General features: G+C 48.3%; 11 protein-coding genes across 11 annotated transcripts; 5 read left to right on the top strand and 6 right to left on the bottom strand.

The window, feature by feature from the left end:
* Positions 1-1,033: 1,033 nt before the first annotated feature.
* Positions 1,034-2,131, top strand: FPRO_15356 (putative CDC28-cyclin-dependent protein kinase; the record flags this gene model as incomplete). The annotated part of the gene is made up of 4 exons (XM_031220333.1): positions 1,034-1,070; positions 1,120-1,795; positions 1,846-2,064; positions 2,119-2,131. 4 exons carry the CDS (start codon positions 1,034-1,036, stop codon positions 2,129-2,131), a joined length of 945 nt encoding a protein of 314 aa, XP_031086003.1.
* Positions 2,132-2,502: 371 nt separating this feature from the next.
* Positions 2,503-3,773, bottom strand: FPRO_15357 (uncharacterized protein; the record flags this gene model as incomplete). Its single annotated transcript, XM_031220332.1, has 3 exons — positions 2,503-3,289; positions 3,337-3,429; positions 3,478-3,773. The coding sequence occupies 3 exons, from the start codon at positions 3,771-3,773 to the stop codon at positions 2,503-2,505; spliced, it is 1,176 nt and encodes a 391-aa protein (XP_031086002.1).
* Positions 3,774-4,989: 1,216 nt separating this feature from the next.
* FPRO_15358 (uncharacterized protein) lies at positions 4,990-5,827 on the top strand (the record flags this gene model as incomplete). Its single annotated transcript, XM_031220331.1, has 2 exons — positions 4,990-4,993; positions 5,040-5,827. The coding sequence occupies 2 exons, from the start codon at positions 4,990-4,992 to the stop codon at positions 5,825-5,827; spliced, it is 792 nt and encodes a 263-aa protein (XP_031086001.1).
* An 81-nt stretch (positions 5,828-5,908) lies between these two features.
* FPRO_15359 (uncharacterized protein) lies at positions 5,909-6,907 on the bottom strand (the record flags this gene model as incomplete). Its single annotated transcript, XM_031220330.1, has 1 exon — positions 5,909-6,907. One exon carries the CDS (start codon positions 6,905-6,907, stop codon positions 5,909-5,911), a length of 999 nt encoding a protein of 332 aa, XP_031086000.1.
* Positions 6,908-7,910: 1,003 nt separating this feature from the next.
* On the bottom strand, positions 7,911-8,286 carry FPRO_15360 (uncharacterized protein; the record flags this gene model as incomplete). The annotated part of the gene is made up of 2 exons (XM_031220329.1): positions 7,911-8,139; positions 8,201-8,286. 2 exons carry the CDS (start codon positions 8,284-8,286, stop codon positions 7,911-7,913), a joined length of 315 nt encoding a protein of 104 aa, XP_031085999.1.
* Positions 8,287-8,849: 563 nt separating this feature from the next.
* Positions 8,850-14,031, bottom strand: FPRO_15361 (uncharacterized protein; the record flags this gene model as incomplete). The annotated part of the gene is made up of 11 exons (XM_031220328.1): positions 8,850-8,976; positions 9,026-9,117; positions 9,171-9,270; positions 9,323-9,575; positions 9,636-9,702; positions 9,807-9,851; positions 9,904-10,453; positions 10,511-11,433; positions 11,498-12,719; positions 12,784-13,714; positions 13,767-14,031. The coding sequence occupies 11 exons, from the start codon at positions 14,029-14,031 to the stop codon at positions 8,850-8,852; spliced, it is 4,575 nt and encodes a 1,524-aa protein (XP_031085998.1).
* Positions 14,032-14,264: 233 nt separating this feature from the next.
* FPRO_15362 (uncharacterized protein) lies at positions 14,265-15,197 on the top strand (the record flags this gene model as incomplete). The annotated part of the gene is made up of 2 exons (XM_031220327.1): positions 14,265-14,818; positions 14,870-15,197. The coding sequence occupies 2 exons, from the start codon at positions 14,265-14,267 to the stop codon at positions 15,195-15,197; spliced, it is 882 nt and encodes a 293-aa protein (XP_031085997.1).
* A 319-nt stretch (positions 15,198-15,516) lies between these two features.
* Positions 15,517-18,406, top strand: FPRO_15363 (uncharacterized protein; the record flags this gene model as incomplete). The annotated part of the gene is made up of 6 exons (XM_031220326.1): positions 15,517-15,741; positions 15,800-16,287; positions 16,341-17,225; positions 17,276-17,347; positions 17,400-17,733; positions 17,786-18,406. 6 exons carry the CDS (start codon positions 15,517-15,519, stop codon positions 18,404-18,406), a joined length of 2,625 nt encoding a protein of 874 aa, XP_031085996.1.
* Positions 18,407-18,987: 581 nt separating this feature from the next.
* FPRO_15364 (uncharacterized protein) lies at positions 18,988-20,286 on the bottom strand (the record flags this gene model as incomplete). Its single annotated transcript, XM_031220324.1, has 1 exon — positions 18,988-20,286. One exon carries the CDS (start codon positions 20,284-20,286, stop codon positions 18,988-18,990), a length of 1,299 nt encoding a protein of 432 aa, XP_031085995.1.
* Positions 20,287-22,145: 1,859 nt separating this feature from the next.
* On the top strand, positions 22,146-23,621 carry FPRO_15365 (ANX-14 annexin XIV; the record flags this gene model as incomplete). Its single annotated transcript, XM_031220323.1, has 1 exon — positions 22,146-23,621. The coding sequence occupies one exon, from the start codon at positions 22,146-22,148 to the stop codon at positions 23,619-23,621; it is 1,476 nt and encodes a 491-aa protein (XP_031085994.1).
* A 1,283-nt stretch (positions 23,622-24,904) lies between these two features.
* Positions 24,905-26,440, bottom strand: FPRO_15366 (uncharacterized protein; the record flags this gene model as incomplete). The annotated part of the gene is made up of 1 exon (XM_031220322.1): positions 24,905-26,440. The coding sequence occupies one exon, from the start codon at positions 26,438-26,440 to the stop codon at positions 24,905-24,907; it is 1,536 nt and encodes a 511-aa protein (XP_031085993.1).
* Positions 26,441-26,522: the final 82 nt, after the last annotated feature.

Genomic DNA, 26,522 nt, shown 5'->3' with positions numbered 1-26,522 from the left:
CAATTAGACAAGGCAATGGGGGGATTGCGCCGCTCATGAGTTAAATTTACGGTTATTTCCATTTCATCAGGGGGGAAATATGCCAACCTAGTCTTGTGCCTGCGGGCCACAGGTGAAATATTGGCTTTTGGCGCACGCTACAGGCAATAGTTTGGTGGGTCATGATGAGAGCTGAGGTGCGTTACAGGGATTGAGTCACTGCTGTTGAAGCCAACACAGCGCTAAGCATGCACTGACGCCGACAACTCAACGAGTTAGACTGCCTCATTTGTAGGGCCAAGCAAGCCATTTCAGGGGGTCGTGTCATGATCTCAAAACCGCCTGATGCACCTCAGTTGCTCAGGTCTAGTTTCTCAACTTCAGGTCCTTTGAGCTTGGATCGCGCTGTATTTCATTTATTTTTCATAGCCAAAACACCAAATGACCAGCTTTATTGCATGCGATGTCGGTCGCGTCGTTCATCTGAGCTCATCTGTTTTGGTGGATGAGATTTTACTTATCGCCACTTCAGGGATGAACAAAATCAGCAGTGAGGGTAAGGGCTTCAAGAATGTGCGCAAAGAACAAATTGAACAGTCAGTGGTGACTGCGATGAGATAAAATAAAGATATAACTACCTAGTGAATGGAAACACCAGGACTACCCATCAAACGATCTATCATGATACAGTGAGTGAGTGAGTGAGTGAGTGATTCATAGTGAGTTGGTGCGGAGACAAACAGAAAGACGAGACGCGTCAGTTGTCCCCGCAACAAAAAAAAACAGAGCCAGCGCGCGCGTCGGGAGGAAAATGATCCGTCAACGCATCGAATTTTCAATTGACGAGGGACACGAAACAAACAGAAGAAGCCAGACACGGAGCGGCAACATCGCATGACCGAGATATAACGAGTAATTCCATAGACCAACGAGCAGTCACTTTATCGCATACGACATAAACCCACCGCGACAAAACTCTATTCCCACTATCCACACACAGCCTCATCCCCTCATTGCCTCATCCTCATCTCAACAGACCCCACCAAAACTCAACATGGATAACTATCAGAGAATAGAAAAAGTCGGAGAAGGTCTGAACACCCGTGACATGTCTGTTACATATTTACTGACCCTTCTCAGGTACTTATGGTGTTGTCTACAAAGCCCGCGATCTCAGCCACAATGGCCGCATCGTCGCCCTCAAAAAGATCCGTCTCGAGACTGAAGACGAGGGCGTTCCCAGCACCGCCATCCGCGAGATTTCCGTCCTGAGAGAACTTAACCACCCAAACGTCGTCAGCCTCCTGAATATTGTTCACGCCGACGGTCACAAGCTCTACCTCGTCATGGAATTCCTCGACCTTGATCTTAAAAAGTACATGGACTCGCTCCCCGTCACAGACGGCGGCCGTGGAAAGCCTCTGCCCACAGGAACTGCCACTACCGTGCGAAACCTGGGAATGGATGAGAAGGTGGTGCAGAAGTTTATGCTGGATCTGGTCCAAGGCATCAAATATTGTCACTCGCGTCGCATATTGCATCGCGACTTGAAGCCGCAGAACTTGCTCATCGACAAGGACGGAAATCTCAAACTAGCTGATTTTGGCTTGGCGAGAGCATTTGGTGTTCCTTTGAGGAGTTATACTCATGAAGTTGTTACGCTGTGGTATCGCGCCCCCGAGGTCTTGCTTGGTGGAAGGCAGTATTCGACTGGTGTTGATATGTGGTCTGTCGGTACCATCTTTGCTGAGATGTGCTCCAAAAAGCCCCTTTTCCCTGGTGATTCAGAGATTGACGAGATCTTCAAGATATTCCGGTAATTCAACCCCGATCTAGATCCTTGAAGACGAGTACTGATCTTTGCAGGACCCTCGGAACACCCGATGAAGACGCCTGGCCTGGTGTCACCACTTACCCAGATTTTAAGCCATCTTTCCCCAAGTGGCAGCGGGATTTCTCTACTCCCCTTTGCCCGAACCTGAATGAGGCTGGTCTCGAGCTCCTTGACTACATGCTCATCTGCGATCCTGTAACTCGCATTTCTGCCAAGGCGGCTCTGAACCACCCTTATTTTGATGAGATTCTGTGAGTAGTGCTGCCCGATTTGACAGGCGCATCGCTGACAAGTAGTTGCCGCAGGGGACGTAACTGATTCGCTCATGCACTGAGTCTTAACGTGAGAGGAGATCATGGATGGGATATTGTAGAATACGACAAAGGAAACGCATGAAAACGGCATCATTGAGGGTATGAGTAAGAAATCAGGATGAACTTAATGAAGATTACATGAAGGAGGCAATTATTGATAGATGGCATAAGGATCGGAGGTCAAAATTGTAAACTGTATTTGTTTTGCTGTGCTGTTCTTCGCTTCACACCATCCTAACCCAGGCGTGATCGACTAACGGTTTAGGTCTCACATTTATTTTCTCAACAGACAGAGCTCAGGCAAGATGACATGAAGAAGAGTCATACCGAATGGAAGTATACTAAGAATTATGTACAAAATTTCAAGGTGATTTCTCAGACCTTGGCCTTGGTAGTAGCACCAATAGCAGCCCCAGAAGCAGGAATCAAGAAATCGCTAGCCTTGACACGCCCATCAGTTCCACGAGCACCCTTCAGGGTGGATGCATCTGTGCTCTTGAAAGAAGCATCATTCCAGGTATCCTTGCTATCCCACGAGTTTCCAGAAGCAGAAACCTTGCTGTTCAAGCTGACCTGATCACCCGTGTTGCTGGCAGCAACGTTCTTGGTGACCTTGGACGAAGAGCTGCGAAGGTTGAACCCATTGTCGCCGTTCTTCCAAGCGGTGTTACGGTCAAAGGTCAGGGAGCCAGGGTTTCCGTTATCGATGAAGCCCTTCTTAGCGTTCTGGAAGGCTATGCAGTTCTTGACGATGTGGTTCGCAGGAGGGTTGTTGGTGATGCCGAGCTTGAAGCCGTTGCCGTCACCTTCAAAGGGCGTGAAACCCCAGCGGTTGAAACCGTTACCCCACGCGTACACTTCGTCGAGCGTGACAGGAGAGCCAAACATGTACAGGTCCAGACCATCGTCGACGTTTTCCCAAAGACGGGCATTGCGGAGGACGTTGCCTTCACCCGAGCCTTCCTTGCATGCGAAACCGTCGGCACTCTCACCATTCTTCCGAGGGTCGCGGTTACGGTAGGAGTCAAGGTTTATGACTTGGTTGTTGGAGGAAGCGCCTTCGAGCTGGAAGCCGGTCTCATAATTGTCATGGGTGGAGAGACCTTCGTAGTAGTTGTTGGAGGCATCTCTGGCGTAGATGCCATATGGACCGTTGATGATCCTATGAAGTGTGAGTTTAGTGACCTTTGAGGCTAGAGTTGAACTTACTCGAGATTATAGAATGACCACCACTCGGCATTCTGGATATGGAAGACACCGCGCTCAGCATTGGGGAGTGACTCGCCAACAGCCTTTGGTGTACTAGATCACGTTAGTGTCGACATATTCTACCTTGGGGCTTTTACTAACCCTGGCATATTTTCTCCATCAATGATCACTTTCTCATTCTGATAAGGCTTCACCGTGATGGGACTTCCCTTTGCGCCGCTGGTCTTGACCTGAATGTTCTTGGAAGGAGCATAAGTACCCTTCCTCAAGTAGATAAAGTCACCAGCTTTGGCAACATCAATCGCAGATTGGATCGATCCATATGGTGCAGCAAGAGTACCAGAGCCAGTACCGGTAGGAGACACAAAGATATCCTTAGCGTTGGCACCAGCCAGGAAGGCTAGGACAATTGCGGGGGTAAGCTTAATAACAACCATAATTGCAAGATCCAATGATTAAAATGCTGTGACAATTCTTCATTTTCGATGGATTTGTCTATTATTTTATGTATAAGAGATGCACTATACGTAATTTCCTAGAAAGGGCGTACGGATTGGTCCACTCCGAAGGGAACGACGAGGTTGAGGATGAGGGGTATTTCCACCAATGAGACGATATTACCCCTTTCAGAAGATCGCTGTTTCACTGGTGGACATCATCTCGGAGATGTTTCAAAGGAAGTATTTGGGGGCATCTTGGAAATTGGGGGATCCAGTGCTGTCCATTTGCTCCTTGATGAAGTTAGTAAACTGAAGATTCGGGCGGAAATACGCCGAAGTGATATGGTCATATGTTCAGGATATTCTTCTATCCAATCGCTGGACTCTCTATACTCGGAATTTCGTAAAGCTACCTTGACCGACAGTTTATTGAGATTATAAGGCCATCCTAGTTGATGCTTCTCGGAGCAAGCGAGTAGGGGATATCAACTTGTTATGGACAGCCTAACCCCTTAGCACTCTTGGGGGCATGCGAGTCGTTCACGTAATGCCTACTCGCTGCCTTCTTCACGACCATACAACGCTTCCATGACCCTTCATTGCTTGTCCCTGTATTCGTAAACCCGTCGCTCTGTGGTCCTTTGAAACCCATAGTCGATGACCTTGCCCCTAATCTATAGTTCCTCATTCAAAGATCAGATCAGGAACGATCAAAGACTTGATGGTATGACAACAGATTCAAGAGTCGCGTATATAGTCTTAGGATCCTCTTCTGTAGCAACAACACTCCCCTTAGACATCCTCCATTCTAAATGCGAATAACAGGGGACTCGATCATAAGGCGCGCATATCATGTTGATCACGTGGTCTCATGATACAGGAGACCTTATGGCGCTGGTAGTCGATGTCGCGGTTACAATAGCTTACGTTGGATTCTGACTGAAACCTCCGTGTTCAGACGGCAACCAATACTTTGAGGCTGGAGGCGTACCATCTTAGTAAGAATCGACTGGCCCAGACCGTGATTGGCTTCTGCCTCGTGAGCCTGCAGCGTCATCATTACCAAACTTCATCTATTCTACTAAGCACTTGGGAATGGTACCAAAATTAAAGAGAAGTATAAGAACGACGGCTCTAGGACATCCTTTTCTCGAAAGTTCACTGTGAGTCAAGAGTGGATATAACTTGAAGATAAAAGCAATTTGCAGACGAAATGGGTGAGTTGCGATACCCCTCATCTGATGTCACGTCTGACATGCTCAGCCACCGAAGCCAATAACCAAGGCCTCAGCTACGGCGTCGGCAAGATAAACGCCAAAGGGGCCTTCACTGCCGAAATCACGATCGCTCCTCGTGTCGGCCTTGAGGACATCTGGCAGGGTCAATATGGCGGCGCTCAAGTGATGGGAAAACGCCCAGGCATGTACATCAAGTACCTTCCTACCAAGTATCACCCTGTCAACGGTGATATGCTTACGGGAGGATGCTATCTCTTCGATACGCCCGAAAATGCGAAAGTCTACGAGGACTGGACTACAAACGAGTTCGAAGTGGGCGAGCCAAAGACGACCTATTGGAAACAGCCCTTGTTCAAGCATGTCGACTCTTTTGTTTGGAACGTCATCGGGGCTCATAATTTCACTCCAGTCGAAGACCATGGCATCGGTCGTTTCCAACGCTGGACGTACCACCATGTTGGTGTTGAAGCCATCTTGAAGCAGCTGTATCCTGTTCTCAAAGATGCAGCCGAGAGAAGAGGAGCAGGCTCGTTTTGGCTCTTGCACCGACCGGAGGATAAAATGATCGCTGTTCACATGTCGTTCCCTAAGCCTGAAGATGGTGATCACGAGGTGATGCGTGAAGAGGTTGAGGATATTGCGCGTGAAGGCTCCGTCGCGGATGTCTTTCCTGATGCACTCGAGGTAGAAACGCTACAGGACAGGACGAGCATTTACTACGCTGTCTGGCAGCCTTTGGCGCCTGGAGATGGTGTCAAGGTCACAAGCCCAAACTTTCCCGACATTGCGAAGGCGTCGAATGGAACAGCTTGAGTGTTCCACATAGGAAGTGCAAGAAATTGATGAATGCTATCTATTGATCTATGAACCGGCCTTTATGATTTCCACTGTAACCTATCCCAATAGTGCCTTTTTCACTTTTCCAACCTCCTCCGAAGTTCCACAAACCAATCCAGCTCTATCATCACATCCCTTCAATACAGTATCAAATACTCTCGCACCAGTCTCAGGGTTAATGGCCTGTCCGCCCGCACACTCAACAACGAGCGCTACAGGGAGCAGCTCGTAAAGTCTTCGCAACTTAGCCTTGCTGGCAGAAGTCACTGGTGAGATGTACACGCCGTGACCCTTGACCAAAGTGTGATAGATGTCGGGAATGAGACCTCCCGAGTACCGTAGTGTATACTTGTCGCTGATGAAACTTGTCACAAGATTCATGTACTTCTCACTATCGGCAGCGGCTCGTAGGTTGGCGGGAGCGAAGTAGCGTGTTTTGAAGGGAGGCTCGGCGAGACGAAGCTCGGGACGAGCGACGACGAAATTTTGTGTGTCGTTGAGGCTGACTTCGAAGCATGTGGGCTCGGATCCTGGTACTCGGAGAGCAACGATGGCGAGGGTTCGTGGACCGAATACTCCCAGAATAGAACCAATTTGCTTCTCTGTAGGCTGGCCAACGGCTGTCACGCCATCCCAAATACCGATAATGGTACCCACGGACCAGTTTGGCCCAATGATAGAGCTTCCATCGAGAGGATCAAAAGCGACGGTGTATTGCTCAACGCTGGTATCAGCTTGCGTTGTCTCTCCTGCGCGCGCTGGCTTCTCGACAGGGTCCTCTTCACTGCTCGCAGTTTTGATAGCCGACGACTTTGCAATACCGTCACGAATAATGTTCTCAGCCAGAACATCGACGTTCAGCTGCTCATCACCAAAAGCGTTCTCTGTGCCGACGATGGAAACATCATATGATCCTCTTAACCCTTTGCCAATATCTGCGATAGCGCTTAAAAGCTGAGGAATGACCGAGTCGCGCAATGAGGCTCTGTTTTCTTGGGGTAGCGCTGATTTGAGGAATGGTGCAAGCTCGAGCTCGCGTGCTTTTGTTGAGGACATTTTTGTTGGATGCGATGTTGAAAATGTCAAGTCTAAAATGTCCATCTCTAATTTGAGGTTGCGTCACTCAAAATTGACGCAATTGAGCTGCTGTCATGGTCGAGCTTAACCAGAAATAGTTTAGAGAGTCGTTATCGACGGCCCGATTAGCGCTGATAGCGGGCGATAAGGACGCCTCTTGACCTTGACATCACATCATGGCCGTCGCGTTTAGTTGGCCATCCTGCATCTATCTCAGCATCGAATGTCTGAGGCAAATGAAAGACTGAAGCAAGGTTTCTAATTATGTGAGGTAGTAGGGTGCATGATTCTTACCTGTTTGCAAATATAGTCTAGTATTTCTCGACTCACCGATCGATATCGTGAAGTCAAAATGAAACTTTTGTTTCATGAAGCCCAACACTTGCCTCTGGAGAGATGACATATTGGTATGCTCTTGAGTCTACAGTCTTCACGATTTCGATCATCAGATTTTTGGGGAGAAAGCTCGGCATGTGAATCAGCCGAGTCCGAATTGCCGGGAGACCCGGCTACATGGTCTTATCGGGCCGCATGTATCTTGTTCAGAATGTCGTATCACTACAGCTCTCATGCAAATGAAAATGAAGATTCTGGAGACTGACGCTTCAACACAATCACCTGATTAAACAGGTCTGAGAAGACCATTGGAGTCGGGACGGGATGATGGATGGGTACATGCGGAACCGGGTCCGCAATACGGCATACGACGGAAGGTGAGGTGTCACAAATCGATCGACATTGAACAAATCTCGATCCAATAAATGCTCAATTCTGACAAGATATCCCGGTTCCACGGAATGTCTCACGGAATCGCATTAGATTATCGATATGTACACGTTTCCTTGATACTCGGCGGCTGCGGAGTTCCATGTCCGTCAGATCACCATCTATCTCAATGGGCATCAAAGCGGAATCTACAATTTAGATTCGCTGGCAAATCGTCAGATGGAATGGCCTGTATAGCAATATATTCATTAAACTCTTACGATGACGCAACAGTCTCGCTGGCAACGACAGGTCCCTTCAGCAGCACCGGGTTTCCATCATAGAAGTTCTTGATGTCGCCAAAGACAGCAGCGGCGGCCTCGCTAGCAGCAGCCTTCTCAAACACCTCAAGGCTCTCCCACTCAAGAGTAGCCTGTATCTGGAAGGGTGCGCCCTCCTGGAAGGTAATGATCTTGTAGTTCTTGAGACCGTAGGAACCCCATTTACTGCAGAGGCATTAGTAATTGCATCGAGTTCTGGTGGCATGTCAGATCGGGGTCCACCTACGATGCGACGAGAGGCATGTGCTTTGTGAGATAATAATCCAGGTCGAAAGAAGGACCGGAGGGATAGACAACGAGAACTTGAGCCATTCTGATATACAAAAAAAGTGATTTGATTGAAACTTCTGGAGATAATTGTTTTGGTGAAACGGCCTCGGCAGCTAAAATCGAGGGGTAGCTAGCATTTTATATAACGGTACCGAGCGGGGATGAGAGGTAGCTCCCCACCTTGCGAATTGGGTGAGGCCAACGGGTCAACGGAGCCATCCTCGGAGCGATGTGATTGATGGAGACCGATTACTCAGCTTGGGAATTCGGTTTGAATGGTTCTTGATTTGCTTTGCGTTTGAGAGGGTCCCGAGGTTGAGCGGTCAACAAACTGCCTTGGCTATTTAAGGCTAGATGGCTAATGCAGCCACGACAGGTACAAGTGCGTGGATAAGCTTATCAAATTCTGGCTGGTGCGACATCGACTGGCCGATTTTTGTCCAAAAGGAACTAAATATTGGTTTGGGTGGTCTAAAGACACATGAGCAAAAAATGTATATCTTCTTTCCAGCCTGCACTCGCCAGTAACCAGTGTTGCACCAGTCAAGTGGACTTCCTATCAGCGCTAGTGATGAATTGGAGGATGTATATTAACGATGCGCGAGTTACACATCCTTTGACCTCTGAGACGTTATATCAACCGGATCTTCTAACTCAGCTAATATAGGCAATCTTTGCGCCAAAGTCCTTTGAAACTCAACCTCTATAACGCCCCGAGAAACGGCAGACAAACTACAACAAAAGTTAATAAATATCTACCACTGCCGAGCTTAACACTTACTCATATGGTAGGTGAAAGATAACGTCGAACTTCTGCTGAAGCTGCTGAATAATGTAGGGTGATTGAGCCAGACCTCCAACTAGTAGAATCGACTGTCTTTGAGTTAGTATAGTACGTAAGAAATTATATCGTAGTTATAACCAACATTTGGCTTTCTTCCTATAACCTCCAGGGCCGCAAATTGTGCATCAATGACCTTTTCGATAGCCATTAACGATTTTTCAAAAAACTTGCGAACAACATTCCTATTCAATACATCAGCCTTTGATGCTCTAGCGCTGGGCGATGGGAACACACGGTTTAATCAATAGCCTGCTGGACGATGGCTGAAGTCGTTTCAAGGCGGAGATGGCCTTTCTGGGAAGCTGTAGGATAATATCGTGATTGTCGTCGCCCCTGAAAGTTCTCTTCAACCCATATTCCCATTCAGTCTCGATAAAAAAGTCCAGTTCGTTCAGTGCCGATCTGGAAGTCCCCAAATTCGAAGATGAATGGTTGAGCAAGTAATTAATGAATTCCATATCAACTGAAGGCGTGCCAAAATTTTCAGCTAAATTGTATCTTGTCAGCCTGGTATCATCGATTGACAGAAGGTTCTGGATATACATACCGTTCCAGGATGTGAGTTGTTGGACGAGAGGAGGGGACTCTGTGTGAACTTCGTAGCTGAGAGCGCGCTAATGATATCATTGTAAGCCTCAAAGCAGTGTTGGTACAGAAAGACAAGTCCTCGGTCAGTCAAGAAGACCCTGGGCCCCTCTATGGTCTGAGGAATACGTACCGCACCAGTGCCACCGCAATCACATATAACAACAATTTCTCCATTCTGGTTTCAGTTAGTTGCAAGTCCTGAGATGAATTAATTCCAAGAAGAATACCTCCATGACTACGCTTGGTCCTCTTGCAGATCGGTTTAGTCGATATTGGTCCTTGAGTGAATTCAAAATGACTGCTTGCAACTGTCCAATGGCATTGACCTCGACGACTTTCGAGGCGCCGTTATGGGCCGTGGTATCACGAGCCATTCGCAGAAGACGGTTCTCCATTTCCCACGAGAAGTAGACAGGAATTGAAAGAGACAGAATGAATTCAAGATCCCAACCTTCGGTCTTTGAGAGAATCTCGTGGACAACATGGTTCCACAGAGTTCCGATATAAGACGTGAGGAATCGGGTAGCCTGCTTACGAGCTGGCTCAACACCGCTGCAAAAATCTTCCAAGGCCGAGAAACAGTTTTTCTGGGCTATATTCACGGACTTGCGGAGTCGAGCAGCTTGCATCCTGGGGTTTCCCCATAGTTTCGTTTCCAGGTCATACTGCGTTGGGACTTGGCCATCTGATGCCGAGATGGCGGCTGCATGAGGCCAATCGTGTATTACGTAGATCTCATAAGGGTTCGAGGAATCTGCCCACGAGACTGACGAGAACCTATAGTTCTAGGTTAGTTGGGTTGATTCTAGGTTACTTGGCTGGACGGGTACTTACACTGCGCCTAGGTCTATTCCAACGATGATTGTCTTTGGTTTTGAAACGGGTTCCAAACGGGTCTGTTCAACAACTTTGGAGCGGGTCTCCCCAAAGGTCTGACTCGCCAGGGGAATTGCCTTAGGGTTTCTGTCTTGTCTGGCCTTCTCGCCTTTATCTAACGACTGGAGTCGGAGAATGGCATCAACGGCATCGTCATTGCCGTGATCGGCGGATAACTGGTACCACCTCCGGGCTTCTGCCAAATCCTTCTGAACGTGTATTCCGATCTCATTATAGTAACCCATGGCGAATTCTCCAATTGCAAACTCACCAGCTGCAGCCTGTTGAGCGTACTTATATGCCAAAGCCTCGTTCTTCGCAAAAGCACCCTCATATCCAAATAGGAACCATCTGCTGACACCCATAGATGCCTCTGGTATTCCCTGCTTAGCCGCCAGGCCATAATAGTGAAGGGAATAGGATGGGTTGAAGTCACAGCCTAGGTGACAAAGCTCATATGCCTGACCCAACTTAGCCTGAGCTTTAGCAAACCCTAAGTAAGCTGATTTCTCGAGGTACATCTTAGCTGTAGAAGGGTCATGAGGTAGCAGATCTTCGGGAATAATGGTATCGGGTAGCTCCCGCGCGATCAACGCGCCGTATACATAGGAGCCTTGAGGAGCGTCTTCATCTGAGCTATCAGCAGAAGCCTTCATGCGCTCAAGGCCAATAATCTGGTCCTTGATCTCTCCGTGTTGGCCCAAGAGGCTCATCATGCCCATTCTGTATAGCGAGGCAGAGTCTTTGACAGCTAAACCACGGTAATAATGTCGCTTAGCCGTGAGCATATCATTAGACTGCTCGTGTAGCACGCCACATCTATACTTTGATCTGCCGTGGCCAAGGGCTGCTGCCCGCGAGTATCCACTATAGGCCTCTTGCTTATTCGTACGTCAGTCAACCTCATTCAAGATCTTCAAAATTGCTTGGATTAGGGATACACACCTTATCAACGCGATTACCGAGGATACCGAACTCGAGCCACTTTGAGCGCATATAAAGTGCCTCAGGATGCTCCTGGTCTGCGAGGTGAGTGATGATATTCGTTGCATCGATAATGAGCTCATGTTCTATCCCAGGGGTTTCAGGTCGGGAATTGATGTTGTACTTCGTCTCTCTTGCGCGATCCTCTTGGCTGATTTGTATCCAGGTGAGGACATCACGCGCCCAGGTAATTTGCATTGAAACGTTATTTGAGTGTAACACATGATGTCGCGCGTTCCATAAGATCTCCAGTTTCTCCTCGTCATTTGGCGGAATATTTGTGTCGTTGATCTTGGGGAACGGCGAAGAGTTGGGCCATTCCTTGGGGTCCTGACTGGGATCTATATCTCGCTCGCCTATCAATCCGTTCATGTAATCCATACCGAGTTCGATGTTGGTACATAGGTTCTCTTCGATATCTTGTTGCTGTTGAGTGGTGAATTCCCTCTCCTCCAATTCTGCACGTGAGGCACGACAGAACTGGGCCTTGACTTGGTTAATATTTATGAGAAGTTGTAACATGATCTCGTTCTGCGTGTCGAGCCACGCATGAGCCATACATTTAGCAATCACCTCTTCAAGTTCCTTGACCAGAACATCAAGCCGAGACGAACCGATTGGTTTCTCTTGTCTCCAACGAGTCACTTCGCGGTCAATCGCATTTGATATGGTTGCAGTCACGCTTTCAACCTCATCTTCCGATTGCTCACTAATGTCTGACATTCTTGCCAGGTCGTTCTCAGATCCCATCTCAGGTGAATCAGAGGAAGCGTCATCGTCTGGGTTCAAATCCCAAGGAAGAGCCCTCAAGGCCCAAGAATGGAGATGCTCAGAAATGTGATCATCCTGATCGGGCCTCGAGTATCCGCACGGCCGTTTGCAGAGAGGACATTGGACTGACTCGTTGAGGTCTCTCTTGCTCATGTTACTAAGTAGCGTCAAACGATCCTCCGAAAAGTTGTGGCGATGTCTCATATGGCTCGCCCATGAATCTTGGCTGTCAAAGATGAATTCGTCGTCATGGTCGCTTTCAAACATGCAATCATCACAAGCCCAGCGCTCCTTATTGTGTTTGTTCCTGATGTGATTGTTCCATTCCTCCTTGGTAGCATACAAGTTGCCAGAGTCTGGACAATGGTGATAGATGCATGAATATGGATTCAGGTCTTGGGCAACGTGGCCTCTGTATGAATGGATTAGGCCAGTCCCATAGCGAAATATAACAGCAAGTTAGTAACACGACATACCGCCATCTCGACTTTGTTGCGTAGTCCTCGGGCAGGACTTGAACGCAGTATGGACACTGAAAGCTGCCCTTCTTTGCGGGACATGCTGGGTAATCTTGGTTAGTGCCAGTTTGCGTAATTTTGGTCAAGATTGACATCGCCCCCCTCTTCGGTTCCAATGGCATTATTATAGGCAGGATGAACTGAGAACCCAATTCTGTCGCTGTCAAAGTCTTTGCTGTCAGGGGCTTGGCAGGCTCCAGAGGGTCAGGTAGTGGTTGGGCAGGGCTTGGGATAGGAAGTGGCTCTTTTGTGCCAAACGTGCTTGCTTCCCTGGCTGGCACAAGCAGCGCCTCCGGAAGTTGTGAAGGGGCAATGGTTTTAGCATTATCTTCTTGAGGCCTCTGTGGGACAACATCCTTGCCGATAAAGCGCCTCGCGTATGCAATCCTGTTTCGCCTTACAACATTGGCCTCGATAAGTCCTTGCTGGGTTGATGTTGCGCGAGAGGGATCAATAATCCACGAGCGAATTACGATTTCGACGGCTTTCGGTATTTCCTGGCTGATAGCTAGACGCCGCAGCTCAGTAAAAAGCTTTTGTTCGTAAGAGCCGACCAGAATGAGGAATAAGAGGTGATTCCTGAGTAGCCTGTATTCCTTATCGTCTAGGTGATCCCTCAAGTACGCATCAGCTTTCAAGTAGCGCAGCCTTTGCCCAGATCTTCGGATGGCGATGGATATCTTGGCCAGTAGCTTCAGGTTGGTTTCAATGTAGAATCTGGGGTCAGAGTTCTCGTTGTCTGGGTTATCTGCTGCGGCGTCGTTGTCCTCTGGCTGTTCGACCTTATCAGAGAGTTCGGACCAAGAGGAACCACTTGAACTCTTTTCGGACTCGGAAAACTTGTCATCCTCGTCATCCGGGTCATGACGAATAGACCCCTGGCTCTTGTCTATACCTCTTAAGACTGTTCCTGCGGCGTCTGGAGATAGGGACAGCCGTACCTGGTTGCAGATATTCCTTCAACGCTAAGGCTAAGCTGTCGAGCAGTCCTGCGATGACTCTTTTAACATCTAATCGCTCTCTGAGTCGATAGTCGAGAGAACTCCTGCCAGTCTTTTGCGCTTTTAAGCCGTGAGCCCACCACGCAAAGTCTGCGGCGCGATCTTCAAACCAGTCATTGTCAGCGAGCGCCCGATGACCTGAGGTACTCTGGAAAAGGGAAACGCATTCTTGGGTTCGCGAGCAAAGGTCATTTGCGAGTTCCATTCTCTAGTGCGCACCGATGTCAGTGTTAATTGCCCCGCGTGCAGCTGGCAGGGTTTGAAATGGGCGGTCTAGAGGCTGACAGACTCAGCCAACCAGATCGGATTACCAGTGTGCTTCCGTCTCACATGACTAATAATCATTGGGCCCGGTTGCAAATTAATTCTCTCTTATCTCCAGTCAAGTTTTAGCAGTTGATAAATCTTAATACTTAGTCAATATTGTCCATATACGCCATGGACAAGTGTTGGTTCGTTCTATCCCAGACACATTATCCCCCTCCCCAAGATAGTGACAAAAATGGAGCATTCAAACAGACAGGGCCTCTCTGCCTGGGCCACTTCGTCAAGAGCCTAAAACACCTTGACAGTGTGATCAATACAAGCGGCCCAGAGCCATTCCCACTTGACATGCCTGTTTATCGCACAGGCCCAATAGAATTCGAGTGGGAGTCAACTAAAGAGGGCGGTTTTGATGCAACAACGACAGCAGAAGTACCCATCGCTGCAGCACCGGGTATTAACGCAAAGGCTTCGCTGGGCTTCGCCCTCAAGAAAACCGTTGGAAACCATTGGCAAATTGAACAACTCGAAACCCTCACTGTTGAACCCACGAGGGCATACATCAATCGCTCCCTAGCGGGAAATCAGGTTGTCGAGTTCTTGGAAGACAACAAGTTTGGACCAACATGGTCAATTTTCGTCATCACGGGGCTCAAGATTGTTCGCGGCAACTCTACCCGGAAAACCACTCACGGAACAGAGAAGAGTATTAATGGAGGTCCAGGAATGTAAGATATCCGGATGCCCTCACATCAGTCGCTTCCTCTAACTAGTACTAGTGGCATCGGCGGCGTAGCCGAGGTCTCTGTCGATACTGGTTTCTCTTCAACGACGTCTACATCAACAGCTGCAAAGCAAACGCATGACTTTGTCTGGGCGGTGAGGCTCTCCAAGATTACGAAAGGGCTCTTTGACAAGAAGTGGTCCAAGAAGACTTATTCCCGAGGTGCGACCTTCAGCATGAAAGAATGCGAAACAGATATTGAGAGCAGGCTCTCCGAGGAGTGCTTGACGACCACTCAGCTGTTGACCATAGAGGCCGACGAAACTGGCCCAGAGCATATTGTGGTTCCAGTGGACGCTATGCCGGTTAGCGACTTTAATTAGCGCAGTTTCAGGGCAGATTAAGATTGTACCTAAGAAATGCTTTTCCTTTCTAAAATATTAGTGTCTATCCTTAAGTTGGGATATATCAAGCTAATGCTCCCTTTTCTTCTTTCTTATACTCCGCATTGTGCAATGATGTTGCAATAATAATGGAAGACTCCAGTTTCATATTTTGTGCCAATGGAACAAGCTAAGCCTTATACAATTAAGTCCCGTGACCCTCAGCTCTCTCAAACGGCCTCAGCCTCAGCCTGATTTAACTTGACTCATTCCAACAACCCGCCAGACAAGCTGCAGACCTTCCCGTGACGCACTTACCATGACCCCTTCCGATGCATTAGTCCTCAATTTTGCAGTGGATGTCACTGACCGCCTGGCTACTGTAGCGCGGGGCATCGGAGGAAGCGAAGACAAGCTCTTTTGTCCAGCGTTAGCCGCCGCCCTCTGGCTGGTCAGCCAGCACCTAAAAGACCAGAAGGAATCCGACTCGGTACATATCCCACGCCTACTCAAGTTGCTAAATAATCTTGAAAGGATCTGCAAGGTAGGGCAGCGTCGCGTGCTGAATCATGGAAGGCTAATAACCAACTCTTGGTATCTAGCCTACAACCGGCCCAAGTCTGCTAAAAGAACCAAAAAATGACCTCGAACTCGCTCAACGGTACCCTGGGCTCAATCTACTTCATCATAATAACCGCAAAAACGCTGTGGATGGCGTGCGCAAGTTAGCTTTGCGGCGGAGTCCTGAAGGAAAAAAGAAGCAGCAGGGTTTACTGAGAATTCTCGAGGCCTTTATCAAACCCCTGGCAATTGCAGACGAGATGCCAAATCCGAAAACAAAGACTCAAGTTTGGGTTGGAGATGACTTCACTGGGTCAATGAGGACCCTGTACAAGGTGCTGTCTTCATACATCTTCTGTAATAACGGGAGTGAGCAGACTCAGATCGCAGGAAGACTTCGACTGGCACTCGAGAACGGGGCCGAATCAGATTCTCCGGCTTTCGATCTGATGTTTCTTGCGCACCCTCATCGCGAGTTGGAAGAAGAGTCTTTCCGATGGCGTGAGACTCGCATCTTAGTGGATCGCAGGTAATTGCAGAGGAACGTGCCTCGTTTGTTACGCGATGCTAATCAGAGTGTAGAAAGGCCAAATTTTCTGACACAAATAACAAGGAAGTACAGCTTCAAATCAACGGCCCGATGTGCATTGAAGACTTTTGTGAGAGGATAAGCACAAGGGAACAATACCAATTGTCTCTCAAAGTATCAGACAAGCAACTGCACTTTGTTGAGTGGTGCGAAGGCGCAAGGATTTGGGTGCCAAATACACCCTCCGTGGCCCTTTCCATGATACTGAGAAATCACAAGCTATCACAGAAGATGAAGTATCTGCTATCCTACCTCCTAGCCAAGTCCATGTGGCAATTCTACTCAACCGATTGGCTGGGTAAGGAGTGGACAAAAGAGAGCATCCACTTCATGTTTGAACGCCGCCAGAGCCCCAAGGACGCTGGCATTTATTTGAACGAGCCCTTCATCTCAGCTCACTTCGACCCAGACAACAAGACGAATGATTCAGATTTCAGGCCGCACAAGTTTCCCAAAATCAAGGCCCTTGGAATAGTTCTGCTAGAGATTGAGCTGGGGACCGTTATCGAAGACCACTATGATGACGAGTGCCGCGCCCCTGATGGAGAGCTCAACGCGGATGCGGATCTGTATGTGGCACTCAAGCTTTTCGATGACCCTGATAGGTTGGAAGACACCTTTCCGCTGCTGAAGTCCGTTATTGGCGACTGTCTACGACCCTCCAAGTTCATGCAGCATCGTCATAACATCGAGGAGCTGCGCAAGGTCCTACAAGAAGAGGTGGTAGACCATTTACACACTCTCATCGGACTTTACGGCCAGCCTGAAAAGATTGACCTCAGGCCAACCGTACAGATGCAACCGTCACAGATACGGAAGGTAACACAAAAACATCCCTTCTCTCATGGTGTGTCTCTGCAACAACCACATATAACAAAGTAAGCTACAGTGATCAGATAGTATCACTTCAACTACTGACCTAGACAAGACAACTACCATTAGATGGGCACCGAACCGCGAACGTCAAATCTGCCGCCTCTAATGGGGCGGTGGCCAGCTGGTAAGATGATAATATGAGGCGAATTTTGACTGCCCTGACTGACCGATGTCAGCATCACACAGGCCTCGGCCGAGGCTTGGTTCGAAGAGTTGGACGAGCTCAACGAGATCCTCTCTTGTCTACCAAGTGAGACTGACCCAACATACAAACAAGTCCGTGTTGCGGTCATTGATACGGGAATCGACGAGAACGACTCTTATGCTAGGCACATACGAGGATACCGAGACTTCGTTACGAACAGGGATGACGTGAAGCAAGACAATACCGGCCATGGCACTAACTCGGTAAAGCTCATTTTCAAAGTCTACGCCGAAGCCGAGGTGTATGTTGCTAGAGTATTTGAGTTTGATGAGGCGAATGATGACACACAGGACCTTATGTTAGAGGTGAGTAACAGAGACTGAAATACGAAAGAGCTGGCCATTAACTTACTCCTAGGCAATCGAACATGCAAAGAATGTCTGGCAGGCGGATGTCATCAGTATCGCATCAGGGTTCGAGCGAGACCATGCCCTGATGAGGAGAGCGATCAAAAGAGCTGCTAGTGATGGAACTCTCATCTTTGCGGCGGCATCGAACTACGGAAATATCAGGCAGGTTACCTTTCCGGCTCGCATGCAGGACGTGATCTGTATTTACTGCACAGATGGTCGAGCAAAGGTCTCTCAATCAATCAACCCAGCTGCCCAGACCACCAAGTCCAAGAACTTTGCCATCCTTGGTGAAGGGGTTTCGGTGCCGCCGTCGATACGAGAGCAGCTCACGGGCACGTCAGTGGCAACGAGCATCGCGGCCGGTCTCGCTGGCCGTTTGCTTGACTTTTCACGACAAAAGGATTGCCGGCAGAATATACGATGTGTAGGGAACTTGGCAAGTGTTGAGGGCATATCCGCGGTATTTAGTCACATGGCCAAGGGAGCTGAGGACTATAGATATAACTGTGTCGTGCCTGGAAGGCTCTTGCAGCATCTGGATGAGGGGGATGGGAGGGCGATGAAACGAGCGAGGATATGTGAGAGGCTTTCAACTGCTTTAGAAAATATTGACTTGGACATATAAGATGTAAACATTAACACAACAGAAGACTTAACAATTGCGATATCTCTATGACGGAGAACCTGCTAATATCTGCAGGTTAGCCATGTATTTCTTGCTCTCAGAAACATTGTAAGGGTGCAGAGAATACCTGCCAAGTTGAAGACAAAAGTACCATTGAACTAAGATCCAGTGGAACAGCCAGTGTCGAAAAAGCTTCATTCCCAAGTCGGCAGAGCTTGATAGACTTGTGTGGATCAGGCAGAGTCATTGGATCTACGATTCTGGTAGCGAGAATGAGGATGAACCACTATAGACATTCTACTATTTGACGGGGCGGAAGAAAACGGAAGGGCCAAAGCCGAACGAATGAAGACGATGCGCATACACCAGAACTATAGAGCTATCAGAGTCAACTCCGGTCATGGTTACACCACTTTAACATCCCGTACGGGAGCTCCTTGGAATAACAAGTTACTCTGGGAATAGGCCAGACCAAGGCGACAAAATGAGGTATCGCCTTTAGCATTCTCAGATTGACCCAACACTAACATGAAGTATTCTCTATCACTCTTATCGCCTCGAGCATTGTATCTTGAGCCAATTTATAGGGAATGAATCTTGGCCGTGAACTTGGAGGGCTTTGGATCTTTCCTAGCTCTCGATACATTGCCATTATTTAAGGCCAGGACGCTGTCAGGAGAAAAGTCCCATTTGTCTGTAGGCCCTGATATTTTATAAAAGAAACTTGTTTGAGGGTCGTCGCATCTCAACATCGCCTGGGCGATCTGTCCTCTGATGAAAAGGTGGCCGGTTGCGACCCTGCCGAAGGGGTTGAGCCCTGGAACAATACAGTTGGCTTCAATAATGGTGAAGCTGGGTTCAAAGGTACTGATCGTTCTCTCTACCCGACTCTTCACTGCTCCATGTATCGAGGCCCACGACCATGAGGGTGCCACATACTCCGTGGCGAGGGTCGGTAAGTCACGATACCCTGTAGATGCCCTGGCCCAGCATAGCCCGATACCAAGGTTATCTTCCCATATGCCTGCAATGTAACGGGACTTTGTGATTTTATGGACACGAGATGCGACGCCACTAAGCGCCGGTAATTTGTCAGTGACAAAGGTGAGATGACGACGTGAATAGCTTGTCACTAAGTCATTCCACATATCCCAAACATAGTTCATTATGTTGGCGTCGGAACCTATGGAATTGGGTCTATCAGTACGTGAGAGTGCCGAAGCATATGACGAATTTGCAGAGTCGAAACCCGACGGAGGTATACCCATAGAATTTTCACTCCCCGAGATATCGGCACAGCCATCTCCCACTGACCTGTCGATATTGTGAACCATATCTGGATTTAAGCTGAATCTTAGAAGAGACAAAACTTTAGAAAAGCCCAGCCTCTCAGATGCTTCAAGATCGGGTATGTATCTTTGTGGCACAACATGTTCGGAACACTCCCAAATGAGTTCTGACGGGGTGAAGTAAATCGTGCGTGATGACATAGCAGCCTCTTGCCATGTCCATGCTCGCGTAAAAAGCATTCCTTCTTCTTCTTGCTCGCTCGTTATGCGCTGCGCGTAAACGTCCTCGCTACTCGAACCATTTGTCAGGTTGAGTTTAGCCGGCCACCATCTCGTGTCTCGTGGGCCGAGAAATGGGATGGTAGAATTTGGTGACGTGGCTGTTGAGATAGTCAAGAAAGAGTTTTCGTAGTAATCGCACATTTGCAAAGACTCAAGTTCCCAGTCCGACTGACTATCTTGAATAATGCAGAGTGAATCAATCCATATATACTCGATTCTTAGCATCCGAACGATCCAAATCGCTTGCTGGAAGACAACCGGTAAAGAGTTTGCATTGATCGACTTTATCATGTCTTTGAAGTTGGTCATAATTGTTCTGAGTGGTTGTTTACTACCCCAGCAGTGGCTCAATATTACGTATCGTGCTGGCACATTCTTCAACTCGACTAGCCGAGTGTCCGCGTCAGAAGAGCCAACACTAACGACGCGCGTTGGAAGCGGTAACTCGAGCTGTTTTTTGCATGACTCGTGTTTGGTGTTGCATTCTAACATCTGTGCATTGATGAACTTTATAGATGTTTCGAGCTCGGTTGACTCGGGATATGAGCTGAGGATCCCAAGATCAGGAATAAGTCGAGACTAATATTGGGGTTATTATAAGCCCAGATACTCACACTGGTGAAACAAGTTGTCTACCTTATCATGAGAATAGATGATAAACCCGGCCTTGTTCGCATGGCTATCCTCGGGGTCTAACTTCTCAGAGGAGTACTCAACGCTAATAGGCTCACCCTCTTTGCTATGAACAAAAATCTGAGTTGTCGATCCATCAGCTAAGCTATTCATGGCCGATTTGAGAACTTGACAGCATCCACAATCATCTCTGAGACTTTGCGTGCTGATAACATTGAAATCATCATATTCGTCGCCAGGCTTTAGGTCTCTACATATAGGACAGCTCTGAGTACTGTTGACTGGGACCTCGAGCCCAGCTCTAAGTTGGTGAGTGGAGTTCTCCATAGTAGTGTGCAAATTGAATCCAGGTACACGAGCATGTACAGGGTAGGATCACCTATAGGTAAATTCTGGCATCTAAACCGAAGGCGCTCACACGAAATATATTAAGTGGGGGATATGTATATATGCCCATGTCGAGAGTCTTAGCTCCTGAAGTGGCATGGCTGAGCAAATATGCAAGTGAAAGCGCTTACAGCCGTCTATTTTAGCTGATTCGTTCGAAATGCAATTGCAACGAACCAGAGGCATTTTGCCAGCACCAGTTCCCTCTTTTTGGGGTTATCTGTAGGCTGGATTCCTGAGCCGCCCGATTGCCTTGTAGTGAACTTGATGGTTTCGCGTCTCTTATTAACCTCTTTATTTTTTATCATATCTATTGACCTATCTCGCAGAGATGTCGGGGAAGGTTTCTTGACTAGCATCCTGTCCTCCCAAATACTTCTTTTGCAAACTTGGTATCCCCGTCACGTAATACATGACAGAGCTTTTACTCCACATGGCTCTCTCTTTGTAAGGGTGAAGGATTTGTCACGTCACGCCATTCAGCTTCTTTACTGGATCTAATAATCTGTAATAATGCCCTGGAATTACCAATAAGGTATCTGGGCCCTTGGAATTATTTTCGAGTCCTCCACTTCCATTGGGAAGTAAAGAAAGCAAGCCTTGAGAAATGATTGATCTTAGGTGCTTACGTCTCCACTAAAAGCAGGCGATGTTTCACTCAAATGCCCTGGAGACGCACGCTCTAAATCCTTACACCGACAGGGCTCCATATCACTGCGCCCAAATAATTGCAAACTCCCATTCCGTCAGTTATTGACCATACAATTGTCACATGCGATGATCATTCCTTTTCCCATCCTGCCTGTAAGCCACAGACATCCCTTTCTGCCTTGTTTGCCCCGCACCTTCTCGTTATCGGATAGATCAACGAGGATCGGGTCATCTTAGGTCTCGATAGCAATCAGCCTAATGACGACACAGCCACTTGCAAGACGCCAGTGAGGCACCAACACCGGATTGCGGTAGCACAACCGCTAAGATGATAGTGGGAGGTAACCAGGAAGAGGCCTCCACGTTGCGATCCCCCTCCTGTCAAATTTAGTTTAATAGGGCTGAACAGGTCCAAGACATTGCACGCATCAGCATCAGCATCAACTTCCAAACATCGCTTAATTGAAGCTTAACAGTTTATTCACTACCTTACCTAGATGTCGCAGCAACCTCCTTACTGGCAAGGTTCCCAGGGCGGAGCACCCCCTCAGCCGGGCTATCCGGGACAACAGCAGCCTGGCCAGGGCTACTACCAGCCGCCGCCAGGCCAACAACCACCTTACGGCTACCAGCAGCAAGGCCCACCTGGAGGCCAGCCGAACCAGCCTTATCCTCCTGCAGGCCAACAATATCCCCCTCCAGGTCAGCAAGGACAATACCAGCAGCATTCGCAATCGCAAGGCTATCCACAACAGCCTCCCTACGGCCAGCAGCCGCCAGGACATCAAGGTCCTTATGGACAACAGCCTCCTCCAGCTCCATATGGACAGGGACAGTATCCGCCACAGCAATATGGCGGTCCTCAGCAAGGCCAGCCTCCATACCCTGGCCAGCAACAGCAACAGCAACCACCTTACCCCGGCCAGCAGTGGCACCAGCAACCTGGACAGCAGCAATATGGTGGACCGCCAGTTAACGTCCCTCCAACTCCAGCATCACCAGGTTATGACCCGGCCCAGAAAGCATGGGTTAAGCCTGTAGACACCGCAGCAGACGTAGAGGCTCTTCGAAAGGCCATGAAGGGAATGGGTTGTGATGAAAAGGCTCTGATTCGTGTTCTCGTCAGCCCCAAATACGCTGATCCATGGACGATGGCCCAGCTGGTCCGCGACTACAATAGCCGTTTTATGCGCGATCTTGCAAAGGACATTGAAAGTGAGACCCGTGGCGATTTCGAGACATGTCTTCTCGCTCTGATCCGAGGACCATTGGAGAATGACGTTCAAAATTTGTCAAAGGCTCTCAACCGCGCTGGCACCGATGAAGATGCGTTGAATGATGTTCTTCTCTGCCGCTCAAACGCAGATATTCGTGCTATTACCGCCGAGTACAAGCGTTTCCGAGGCAAAGAACTTCTGGTCGATATTAAGGAAGACGTTGACGATACCCTCTACCGACTCTACAGCATGGTTCTTGCCGCCAGAAGAGCAGAAGACAATGCTCCAGTAATTCCCCACGAGATTGACCAGAAGATTACAGAACTACAGAGGGCCACTGAGGGTACAATCGGTGCCAACGCTGTTTCTGTAGCCCAGATATTCACCAGCAGCAACGACGCCCAAGTTCGGGCAATGAACGATGCATACCAACACAAATATCACCGCAGTCTTGAGAGTGTCATTGAGAAGGAGTTCCGTGGTGACATGGAAGACGTGCTACTGCGGATACTCTACCATGCACAGGATCGAGCTCGAGCTGATGCAGGCAGACTTAGTATGCCTCTGAATAAATCAATGCGCAAGGACCGTCTCTTCATCAACAGGCTCGTCAGTCTCTACTGGGACCAGGGACGCTTATATCAGACAAAGCAGGCGTACAAGCCAGTGACTGGTGCTACGTTAAGTGGGAACATCAAGTCCGTTCTGAGCGGTGATTATAAGGACTTTGCTCTGGCATTAATTGGCGAGAAATAGGGAATATAAAGGACCGTTGGATATTTTGTCAAATATTATTATGAACATGAACTCAGATTGCAAGCCTGGATCAGGTTATCTTGTTATTAGACAAATATGTACGGGACATTTGATAGTTTGAATCCCTGACCCAGAATGTGATATATGAATATTAAAAAAGCTTGTCTACGGCCGAGAATTGCGATGCTCACAACCGTCAATCAATTTATGGAGCATGAGGTCAATGCCAATGTTGGAAATGTGTGACCCCTGCAAGAATGTCAGAACTCCCTATTACTGGCTTGTAGTAAGTCACACTGTTTGGCCCCCTCGCGAGTCTTGCCTGGTCTGTATTGTCTTCGGTCTAAATGACCCTTTAACTTCTCTGGTCACCTGTAAGATGACCTGACTGCCTGACTTGTTATGTAATGGGGTCTGCCATGTTGGTGGCATGATGTATCAAAGGTTGCACGTTAGGGACGGATATATGGTCTTGAAGCGCCACAACAAACGACTAGCAAATAAAAAAGGAGAATACCCAAGATATGTGCTGACGAGAGATTGTTTGCACTTTCAGTCGTATGAGAGCCTGCTTTCGATCGTATTAAGAAATCAGGATGGCGGTTAGGACTCTGGTACTTAATCTCTGCCTCTCACATCTTCCTTCTTCTGCTGTCCTCTAGTTTCTCCTTTCATATCGAATTCTAGTATCGTTCAGGTAAACCGACACAATGCACAATCCATACTCACAGGTTTGCGCTATCCCTCGGTACAACAGGCCACGCAAACACTTCAGCACTAAGATCTCGCCATGGTGCCAATGTCGAACGTGCTCGTATCTCCAATCTTGTACCTATCGACTTTACTGAAATGGACTTTGTCTGAAACCCTAGATGTTTGCCCTACGTGTACAGGCCGTTCGAAGCGAGCAGCTTATCGAGCTTGCTTTGTTTGCAATCCTCCACCACGCGGCGACGACTGCTGCATTATGATGTAGCGTCATAATGGTACGATGGAAACAGAAGCACTAATGTTTCTGTGCGCGTTTCATATTTAGCATGGCAACAGGGCGATCTATAGTAGCGCTGGTTGCGGACGTCGACGGGTTTTCGTTCACGTAAGCTGATGTCGCGGCATGAGAAGACGGAAGAGCTTGGCTTTATCTGCGGCAATTTTAATCTCCTATTTCTCTGAATATCCTACTACAAAAAGCAGGAAATTTCTCAAGATTTACTTCATTTCAAGAACCCTGCTCACGGCATCTCTGTCTTTCACCTTACATCACTCATTCTCAGATTCTGGAATCAAGCTTCTTCAAAGGCACTGAGTACTCCCTTCACGTATTCCATCATTTGGTCCTGATGTACCTGCTCTTTGATAATGAGAGGGTTCCTAGTGTCAGGAGACCTTTCCAGATAACTTCTTTCATCCAGAACAGGCCGTCCATTTCTGAGAAAATTGACCCCTAAACGGTACAAGGACAAACTGTTAGTGATGAGGACAGAGTTCGCACTTCTATTGCCGGTGTCTTGGGACTGCATTTGAAATTGCTGCCAAGTTCGATACCAAGTCTGAAGTGCCAAGTCAAGAGCCGAAGTATCGACGGGTAGAATTGATGTTTGGGCTTCGAGCAAAAGCGAACTGACTGCCAAGATCAAAAGATTCATCCCAAAGGCTGTCAAGTTTGTCTCAGCAGGAGCATGACCGACCATGAGGCCTTTGACGGAGGACAGGAAACAGCTAGAAGGATCCTGAGCAGGCAGTGCAGCCCATAGAGATGCAGAGCAAGCCGTCCAGCTGGCATCGTCACACGGGAAAGAGGCCCTCGTATCTGTCGGTGATAGAATAGGTTTACTGCCACAAAGTATTGCCTGGTAGCAGTCAACTGCATACACGCCCCAGAGTACCCTTTTGTTCGACTCTTTCTGTATCCACGATGTCCAAAAATTTGCATTGCGTGTAGCTTTGGTACATTCGCCGTGTACCTTGAGAAGACCTTCGTGTCGTATTGCTGCAACGAGGAGCGGATGTATGAGTCGAGACGCAGCTCTTTCAGCACTTCCTCCGTTCGCCATGGCAGCGAACTGCAGCAGTACTAAAGCTTGTAGATCCTGAAAGCTTGGCGAGCTTCCGTTTGAACGAAGACACAACTTAGCCAGCTGTGATGGAAGAGACCCGTAGAGTAACTTTGCTTCGGCTGTAGAAGTAGAACTTTTGTCAAAGCTGGCGCCAATAAAGCAAATTGCTCGTATTAGAACAGAAGGTGATGAAGCTAGACAGAATGTTGGAATATGTAGTAGGGGAAGTGAAGGGTGAAAGTGCGAGAAGAAAAGCCTGGCCAGCGTCTCGAGGCGATATACAGGGATAGTCTCTGGACCGTCAAGGCCAAGAAGGAAGTCGGCTGGCAGCCGGAAATTATCGGGGCAGATGAATCCGTCATTTGTTCTCAAGCCAGTCCAAAGAACATTGTTGTCAGTCAAGATGTTCTCGCTAATGGGCGTTGCCATATCGCTAGGGCTCCATGTCCAACTACTCATGTCAACCATGCTCTCGATATCAACAAGTTGTGATAGAAAATCAATTTCGTCGAAGGAGGATGTATCAAAGAATGAAAAGTCGACATTCTGCTCGATCGGTGGCGGCGGTTCATTTTGCTGCACGGTCCCTTGTGGCGACGGGTTTGAACTGACGGTGCTGGGCGTCGTTTTCCTCGTCCGTTTCTTACGTCCAGCTTTCACGCAGGGTGAGTTCTTCTGCTGGCATCGCGAGCACGGAAAACCCTTCTTGTCGAGGTCGCATCGGACCTTGGACGTGGCACAACTGACACAGCTTCTGTTCATGTTTGTTGAGTGAAGTACGTGAGTTCATGGTGTCGGGACTTCGGGGGATAGAAGTATTAAGTAGAAATTCCCGATCAGAAAG

Source organism: Fusarium proliferatum, assembly GCF_900067095.1.
Source record: "Fusarium proliferatum ET1 genome assembly, contig: FPRO_scaffold009, whole genome shotgun sequence".
Lineage (NCBI taxonomy): Eukaryota > Fungi > Ascomycota > Sordariomycetes > Hypocreales > Nectriaceae > Fusarium > Fusarium proliferatum.
Note: the sequence above shows the minus strand (reverse complement) of the source record. Positions and strands in the feature narration are given on the sequence as shown.